We start from the raw sequence: 8,849 nt of genomic DNA on the forward strand, positions 1-8,849 counted from the left end.
TGCAGACCAATAGAAACCAAAGTGTCTCTACTGTAGCGGATTTGTGTGTTTTGCATGATGCCCATGCAAGATTATCACAGATATAGCAAAAAGTGACGAAAAACTGCAAAAAGTGGAGAGTTGGGGCAGAGCATCCAGCACGGCAGCCGACCTCACCGGCGCCATTTTAATCTCATTTTAATGATGGCGGTGCTAACGCTGAAACGATGTCATATTCACAACCACGGCGAGCACGTTTATTCACGAGGTCACAGAACACGACGACTCCGCCCACAATCCTAAATCTAAACAAACAAGGTAACCTTGGTTACATATGCAGACTCTGAAGAGCGTCAGTACACCTGCTGACAGGAAGCTTTAGCATCATGTGACTTTAAACCACCCAACCAATAACACAGTCTATTAACAATGAGCACAGGAAGTCAGACAGAATCACTTTCAAAATAAGAGCCTCTGCAAAGACTGAATGACCTCCTTTGATCTGATGCTGTAAAGTCAGAGAAGAAACATGAACCTGAAGGCAGCTCAGCTGGGTCAAAGGTCAGCAGTCCAGCGAACTCGGCGTGACCTCGAGCACAACACGAACTTGCTCGTGGCTAAAACACACTTCAGCCTGCAGAATGAAGCCATGCAGGTCACACGTTCAGGTGAGAAACTCCACACCTGAGCAAGCGTAACGGTGACTGACCTCTGCCATGGTCCAGCTCGGCGTCCACTGGGGTCTGCAGGACGGACACGCTGTTCTGGTTGATGATCCTCAGCTTCAGTTTGGGTTTACACCTGCAGACAGGAAGCAGAGCGTCACGCCCGCCCACATCGACCTGACAGCGCAGCACGAGAGGGCGGCGGCCTTACCTGCGCCACCTGCGCGGCGACGTCAGAGGTTCGACCAGAGACTGCAGGTGAGACAGGCCCGACTCGGTCAGGCAGACCCCGTCCTGAGTGTACGTCTTTGAGTCTGCAAACAGACACGATTTTCTCTTCATCAAACAGCTTTGCTTGGATCAAAGCGCTCAGACGGAAACGTTCTCCAGGAGCACAAACGACCGCCGTCCGACCGCTTTGATCAGAAAACACCAAACTTTCATGACCTCACGTTGTTTGCCCATCCCAGGACCCCCAGTGTGATCCACTTCACTCATGTGTGATGAGCTGCATTTTAAGCTGCTTCAGTTTGTTTCAGATGGGAGAAAAATCAATGCTTTGGATGTTTGGAGACATGAAACAAACCAAAAACTGACATCATCACATCAGGTTCCCTCAGAGCTGAGACACTAACATCAATGAAAGGTTCATACGTGAGCTTTACTGCCATCCACAGGGCCGGACTCGACCCTAGGAGGGCCGCTTCTAGCCCCCAAGCCGTATGTTTGACACAAGAAGAAAGCTCCCACGAGGGAGGCTGTTTGGATCGCCCCCTAGTGTCTACAGAGTGAATATCTGCACAGACAGGAGACCATCAGACGCGACCCTGGATCCACCTCAGTGGTTGTTTCTTATCAGAGGACAATCTGAGCCTCCAGTGGAGGCGTGGGGGGGCTTGGATTAGGACCACGGGCCGTTGCTTGACTACCACAGAGTGGGGCACTGACCGGGTTCCCTGATCCTGGAGACGATCTGAGCCATGAAGGGCGCCAACGACTCCGTCCTCCCTGAAACAGACACACACGTCAGCCTCAAGCTTCACAACAAGTGTGTGTGCGTGTGTGTGCGCGCGCAAGTGTGTATGTTCACCGTAGGGGCTGCGTCCGTGCGTCCTGCACAGCGAACAGTCAAATCCTTCATCAGCAGCAGCCTCCACGTCCTCCTCAGTGGTCAGACCCTGACACATAGCGTGGATCCACCTGCGTGCGCGCACACACACACACACACACACACACACACACATTAGCCGATGGTGACCCCGGGCCTGACCGACGAACCCGCCGAGACCCCACACCTGAGCAGGTGTTACCTGTCACACTGCTGGCACTGCAGGATGAGGTCGTCCTGCAGGTACGCTCGCTGGCAGACGGGACAGTGGCTTAGGCTGCAGCACGGCCCGCACAGGCTGTAGTTACTCTGCCACTCGCAGCGCAGCCCTGGGGAGGCGGAGCCACACTGCACACACCACACACACCTGAGGAGAGAGCAACCAGCACCCGTCAGCTCTTACTTTTCGTGTTATGTGTCATGTGATTAGAGTCTGAGCTCTGGCTGGCTGAGGGTTGGTGGAACCTCGTGTCCTGTCATGTGACATCAAACATGAGGAAACGCTCTCAGCCAATGTGTTTCTTGGTTGCTATGGTGATGTCATCTCACTCACATGAGGAGACACGTTTAGTCATGAGGGAGGGCTGATCAGATGATCTGACAGACGCCTCCTCGCACACACAGGTGAGCGACAGGTAGACCCACCATTTGCACTTCCAGGCTCCTTTAGGCACCGTGAGGAGGGGCGGGTCCAGGCAGTAGGTATGGTAACTGATATCGCAGTCATCACATAGCAACAGTCGCCCAGGGTCGCTGGCCTCACCGCAGGCTTCGCACACCGTGCACTCCAAACAGCGCCACCCTTTGGTCAGAATCACCCGAGTGATCTGCAGACAGCACACTCAAACAGTGAGCCGGGGGCAGGAAGTAATCAGATTACAGGTAGGCGAGTACTGACCTTTACGTTGACGCAGTAAGGATGGTAACACTGTCCACACTGAGAGCACGCCAACAGCCGACCTTCAGCGCCCTGCCCGAAACTGCCACACACCACACACATGTCCTGCACGCACGCACACACACACACACACACACACACGGGTTAACTGCTGCATGTCACATGATCACTGCTTACACACGTGATGTCACATGCAGGTGAGCACACCTGTCTGAGGGTGAAGTGGTCCGACGTGGAGAACATCACCACGGTGTTGTGCATCGAGTTCTCCTCGTCCTCCTTTGCTGTGAACGCCTCCACATACGCAGCCTGACGCGCGCGCACACACACACACACACACACACACACACACACACACACACACACACACACACACAGCTAATCAGTAATCTGTGATCATCTATCATGGACATATCAGTGTGCGGGTGTGCTCTTACTCCCGGTGACACAGTCACGCTGTCCTGAGTCTTCAGTCGGCTTCTTCCTCTCCCCCCTCTTCCTCCGATGCCGCCTCCTCTGGACCTCCTCCTGCCCGGGAACCCGGAACCACGACCCTGAGGAGAGGAGACAGGCGGGGGGAGGAAGGAGGAGAATTAGGAGGAAATCCATGATGTCACTGGTAAGATCAATTTCAGAACTTCCAAGGAGTCAGGAATCAGCTCCACTAGTCTCCGAACACCCCACACTCAATCTAGTCACGCTGGCGTTACTCCTCACGGCGCCATTATAGCCTCTGTGTTAGTCTCTTGTATTTACACCCGCTGCTAAAGGTGCCGCCACTCGCACAGTACGGCCACATTAAAATGGTGGGAAAAAGCGACACAATCGTGCGTTAAAAGCAGCTGCAGCCGCGTCCTTCTGAGGATTCACTTCCTGAGGACGTCACGGAAAACAAACATGACAGAATGATCAGACCCGCAGGCGCGTTTGGTTGGAGACCTTTGCAGCCCAGCAGGGTGGAAGCACACACTCTCTCACGCACACAGGCAGCACAGCGTGCGCTCGTTTCCCACACCCACAGCAGAGACAGCGTTAGTAAGCTGCTGTTAGTCACAGCCGGTGACAGTTAGGGTGCACTTTTTTACCACTCTCATGCTCCAGAGCGGGGAGTCCTGCAGGCGGGGCTTAGGGTCCCACCCTCCCTCTCCCGTGGAATCCTGGGAGGACGAGAGGGGGCTGACCGCCCTGCGACTACTCCAACACGTGCCCTGAATGAGAGGGAGGAGGAGGAGAAGAGAGGGGGAGGTGGGGACAAAATGCAGTAACATAAATGTAACGGCCACAAAATGAAAAAAGAACTCATGACGACACAATGTTACCATGGCAACCACACACACTGGGTATTGACGGCAGCCAACGCGCCGATCGAACAACCTCGATGTGCACAGAACAAACACGCCGCGATCAATGACACGTGTGTGAATGTGTGCACGTCTGTGTGAGGGCGTGTGTCAGGCATGCCCTGCCGGGCCGACAGGTGAGGATGAGGATGAAGATGAAGCACACTGATGGTAACCTGCTTGTCATCACGCCCGTGGAGGTGCGAGCTGATGGAGGCAGGAATAAAAAGCAGCAGCGTTGAGAGCGCTCCTGTGTCGTCTGACTGGCTACAGAACTTGACTATAATGTGTCACTCAGGAGGAGGAGCTTGTTAGAGACAAGAGGTTTGTGGAATTTCACCTCCAGCTTTTTCTTTTTAACAATCGATATGTAAAGGACACACACACACACACACACACACACACACACACACACACACACACACACACACACACACACGTCAAAGGTCACCAACCTGTTTCACCCGGGCTCTGCCAGGAGAGAACTTCCTCTTAGAGATGGCAGGCTTCCCCATGCCGATTTTTGGGGTGAGGGAGAGCACGGTGGTGGGAGGAGCCTGAGGTTGCACACAGAACAAAAGGAGAAGTGAAGAGGAGCAAGAGTGAGCGAAGAAGAGGAGGAGGCTGCCGCTTACCTTAGAGAGAGGTGGAGACTCTCTAGCTAGGGGGGAAGTCCTGAGAGAAGGCAAAGGTGGGGTGAGCGGCGGCGGCGTGATGGGCACTCTTGCAGGGGAGGTCTCTGGGGAGGCCTCAGTGGAGAAGGGAGACTGTCTGAGGCGGATGGAGAGGTCATCAGACAGCCGGGGGGAGCAGGGAGGAGGCCTCAGGGCGCGACCCTTCCCTCTGCGCAGCAGTGGCGATGAGGATGGCGAGGACAGGTGCAGAAGGGACGGGGGAGGCGATGATGTCATCAGCTCCATCACCTCTCTGTCTAAAGAGGGGTCCAAGTCCAGCACGGGGCTCACTGGCTCCTCCTCCATGTCTGAGTGCTCCTCAGTGATTGGCTGACCATCTGACGGCTGAACTGTTTCAGAAAGATCCTCCTCCTGTGAAGGCTCAGCCTGTGATTGGTGCTCATCTTCGGTGGGTTCTGTTACCAAAGCAACAGGTTCATATAGGATCTGTGACTGACCCCCATCACACTCTGATGTCATGTGACAAAGAGGCGATTGGTCCTTCAGCCCCACCGTATGTCCAAAGTCACTGGGAAGCTTTTCCTCCTGTGGGAGGCCCTCTACAATGGTGGGCTGGGAGTGACGGTGGGGGGAGGCCTCCAGGGAGCCAGCTCCCACAGATGGAGGTGATGAGGGCAAAGGGAAGGACACAGGTTGCTGCGTGGGTACGGGGGAGGCGGGGCACTGAGTCTCCTGGACTCCTGCAGAGACACAAACATGGACACATTAGATACTGATGCAGGTTCAGGATCTTCCTGGTTACAGTCACAACGATGGAGTGGGCGGAGCAAGCCTGGGGAAAAGGGAAGTCACGGAAAAATGTAAACATTTAAGAGTTTGGATTGGTTATGTTTCTGTGTTTGCAAAGCAAACCTTTAAGACCGCTGGAGCTACTGGGCAGAACCTTCTGGTTTTGTTCCTCTCCTCCCTCGCTCCTCTCCACAGGCTGCTCCTCTGCTAGGCTCTCCTGTGATGTGTGTTCAGGCTGCTCCTCCTGCTGCTCCTCTGTGCTCAGTGTGTCTGGGTGAACAAAAAGAGCAGATAACCTCAGAACAGATCGTGTGTTAATCGGGAACTTTGAGTCACTCGCCCTCATACTTACCCATGGTGCCATCAGACATCCCTTCAGGTCCAGGACCTTGCTCTGGCTTCACGGGACTAGCAGGACCAGGACTTGGGCTGGTTATTGAGGGAGCAGGGTTAACTGAATCACAAGCAGGACTGGCTTCACAGTGGAACGGGCTGGCAGAAGCAGGTCTGACACCAGGCTCTGCCTGCACAGGACTCGGGGGACCGGGACCAGGCTCTGCCTGCACAGGACTCACGGAGCCTGGACTTGTGGTGATCTGTTTAAAACCTGGATCCATATGAACACCTGTAGAACTTTGACCTGGGCTGTGTAAGGGACTACGCTGAACCTGCAGAGTGTCAAAAGAGACTGTTTGAGAAGGGCTAATCTGTGAGGGGGCGGGGCATGTGGGACTAAGAGGTGCCTCATTGGGAGAGGTTGAGCTAGGCATCGCAGTGTTATCCTGAGTGGGACTAGCATGGACAGGGCTAGCAGGACTCAGACTGGCCTGAGTGTAAGTAGCATCAGTGGGGATGAGGGGGCTTGGTGAGGCAGTGCACTGGTGGTTTTCTTTGGGGACCACTGCAGTACCAGCTGGGGACTGGCTGACTTGGTTCTGACTAATCTGGCTGGGGCTAACAGCAGCAGAGTCGTCGGGTACAGAGGCAGCAGGACTTGTTTGTCTGATACAGTCTGCAGGTTTATCAGCACCCATATCAGGCTGAGCCCCACTGGAAAGAGCAACTGTGTCCACATCAGGACTAGTGGGGCTCAGTGATGCCTCAGTAAGGCCAGTACTACTTTCAGTGTCAGGAGCCGGACTGTGAGGTGGGCTAACACCGGCAAAAGCAGCATGTGCAGGGCTGCTATGAGTTGTGCTAGCTAATGAGGAAGTTTGTGTCTGCACTGGGCCTGAGTGAGCTACTACTACATGAGCAGGACTAGCCTGACCAGCAGGACTAACTGGGCTATGACTGGTGTGGACATCAGCTACACTAGCAGAACAGGGATATGTTTCAGCACGAACAGGACTCCTCTCTGGGCCGGTATCACTCAGTGTACAGTGTGGAGGACTTGAACTACCAGAAGCTGGCGGAGGGCTTGACGGCTGTACTGCAGCCAGGTGTGAAGTACTGAAGGAAATCTGGATATGTGGCCGACTTGACTGACCAGGGGGACTTTCTGTCTCCTGAGCATGCTCATGACCTGACAAAACAATGCCACCGGTGGCTTCTGAGTAAGCAGGGTCAGGCTGAGGACTGTCTGGTTGACTGGGACTAGGTTCTGACTGAACACCATCACTTGGCTGGATGGTAGCTACCTCCATCTCCTCATCCTGACAGGAGGCAAGGTGGATGGGTTCAGCCAGCGCTGCTGATGGGCTACTCTCCCCTGGCACAGGGCTAGGGTGGCCTTCAAGACACATGGTTGGGCTTGTAGGCATCTGGTAAGCACGAGTGGGGCTGGCACAAGCTGAGCTGGCCTGGTTATGTGTGGGGCTAGCTCCTTCAACAACTTCCATGCAGAGCGATGGGGTGTTGTGAAGATTCTGATGAATTAGGCTAGCTGGGGGAGGAGCTTCCTCCATTTCACCGGCACAAGGTGAGCAAGCTAGGCTACTGTGTTTGGCTGAAGTGCTAATGTGAAAAAGGCTTTCTGGTGTCTGGAAATCTAGGACATGAGGGGGACTGGAATGATCGTGACTGAGCGTGCTACTTTCAGGGGTGGGGTTAAGGGGAGGAGGGTTATTTTCCAGTGTTTGGCCATCAGGGCTAGAAGGGCATTGTTTCAAGGAGTCAGGTTGTGTGGCATGGGTGGACTCCTGTGTGAGTGTTGAATGTGCAGCAAGTTCTAAAGTATGTAAGCTAAGCTGTGAAGACCGGAGAGCCTGAGCAGGGCTGGCAGGTTGGGACAGACTGCACCGTTTAGGTCTGAGTGGTGGTGACGATGGGCTACATGGAGCTGAGGCGTATCTTGCTGCCGATGAGAGGTCCTGGTCCAGTGTAGACGTGTCCTGTGCAGCCCCATACTGCAGAGTAGGGCTGCTCAATCCAGGGCTCTCCTGGTCCAGTGTAGATTCAGTGTCCTGTGAGGGGTTCCTCATGCCAGCTTGCACAGGACTACAGTCCGTTTGTAGAGCACTGTGCTGAGGCTGTGAGGCTGTGAGGCTGTGACTATGTGATCCACTGAGCTGCATAGCATTGTCCTGTGCAGGACCGTCTGGTGGAAGGCTGCGCCGAGCCTCCTCTGTCCCCAGCTCCACCCTGGGAGGAGTCAGCCCTGATTTGATAGGACTGTGAGGTGAAGGGCTGTGTAGAAAATGTGCAAGGGTACAAGCCGTGGGACCACCCTGTACTGGACTCTGCTGAGATTCTGTGTCCATGAACTGATCCTCTGTGGAATTCTGCTCAGTACTTTCCTCAAGTTCTGCCAGATTAGAGTGAGACTGTGCAGGACTCTGCTGAAGGTGTAACGGGGTCCAGCTTTTCTGGTCATCTGTGGAATCCAAGTGGGATGCTGAGTAACTTTCATGGGCCTCTGCAAGATCAGGGCAAGACGGTGAGGAGCTTATTCTAAACTCTGCCACATCAGGATGGAGCTCTTCTTGATTACGATGGGATGCTGTGTGACAAGAGGGAGATGGCTCGAGTTCTATGACAGAAGGTGCAGTCAAAGGTACAACGTTTTGTTGGGGCTCCATGGGATCAGGATGGGAAATTACAGCACTCTGTGGGAGCTCCATGACAGATGGTTGAGGACTTTGTGGGGGTTCAGTGTGAGATTGTGCAGGACTTGACAGGAGTTCTTTAGGAAATGGTGCATTCTGTGGGAGCTCTGTGGAATCAGTGTGAGACAGCACAAGAATGTGCTGGAGCTCTGCTGAAGGTGATGAGGAACTTTGTTCTATGGGAGATGATGGATGACCTTGTTGAAGCTCTGCATTTTCAGATGGTGCAGGACTTCGGAGTTCAAGCGTTTGTAAGGATTTTGGTTGAAGCTCCGTGAAAATAGGCTGAGGTGGGAGCTCTGTGGGAGATGGTGGAGGATTTTGCTGGAGCTCTGTGAGAGATGGTGGAGGATTTTGCTGGAGCTCTGTGGGAGATGGTGGAGGATTT

General features: G+C 54.1%; 1 protein-coding gene across 1 annotated transcript in view; it reads right to left on the reverse strand.

Annotated features, from left to right (window-relative positions):
- Window positions 1-620: 620 nt before the first annotated feature.
- Window positions 621-8,849, reverse strand: part of LOC102213653 (histone-lysine N-methyltransferase 2D-like) — a 12,548-nt gene continuing 4,319 nt past the window's right edge. Inside the window, exons 13-26 of the mRNA XM_013908044.1 lie at window positions 5,767-8,847; window positions 5,538-5,684; window positions 4,626-5,365; window positions 4,446-4,547; window positions 3,736-3,858; window positions 3,088-3,204; window positions 2,858-2,959; window positions 2,651-2,755; window positions 2,398-2,579; window positions 1,955-2,119; window positions 1,735-1,844; window positions 1,593-1,652; window positions 856-958; window positions 621-780 (exon numbers count right to left, since the gene is read on the reverse strand). Coding sequence (XP_013763498.1) covers window positions 636-780; window positions 856-958; window positions 1,593-1,652; window positions 1,735-1,844; window positions 1,955-2,119; window positions 2,398-2,579; window positions 2,651-2,755; window positions 2,858-2,959; window positions 3,088-3,204; window positions 3,736-3,858; window positions 4,446-4,547; window positions 4,626-5,365; window positions 5,538-5,684; window positions 5,767-8,847 — 5,282 coding nt within the window. The 3' untranslated portion in view covers window positions 621-635. The remainder of the gene's footprint in view (window positions 781-855; window positions 959-1,592; window positions 1,653-1,734; window positions 1,845-1,954; window positions 2,120-2,397; window positions 2,580-2,650; window positions 2,756-2,857; window positions 2,960-3,087; window positions 3,205-3,735; window positions 3,859-4,445; window positions 4,548-4,625; window positions 5,366-5,537; window positions 5,685-5,766; window positions 8,848-8,849) is intronic.

Source organism: Pundamilia nyererei, unplaced genomic scaffold, assembly GCF_000239375.1.
Source record: "Pundamilia nyererei isolate P.nyererei 1_Seehausen unplaced genomic scaffold, PunNye1.0 scaffold00922, whole genome shotgun sequence".
Classification (NCBI taxonomy): Eukaryota; Metazoa; Chordata; class Actinopteri; order Cichliformes; family Cichlidae; genus Pundamilia; species Pundamilia nyererei.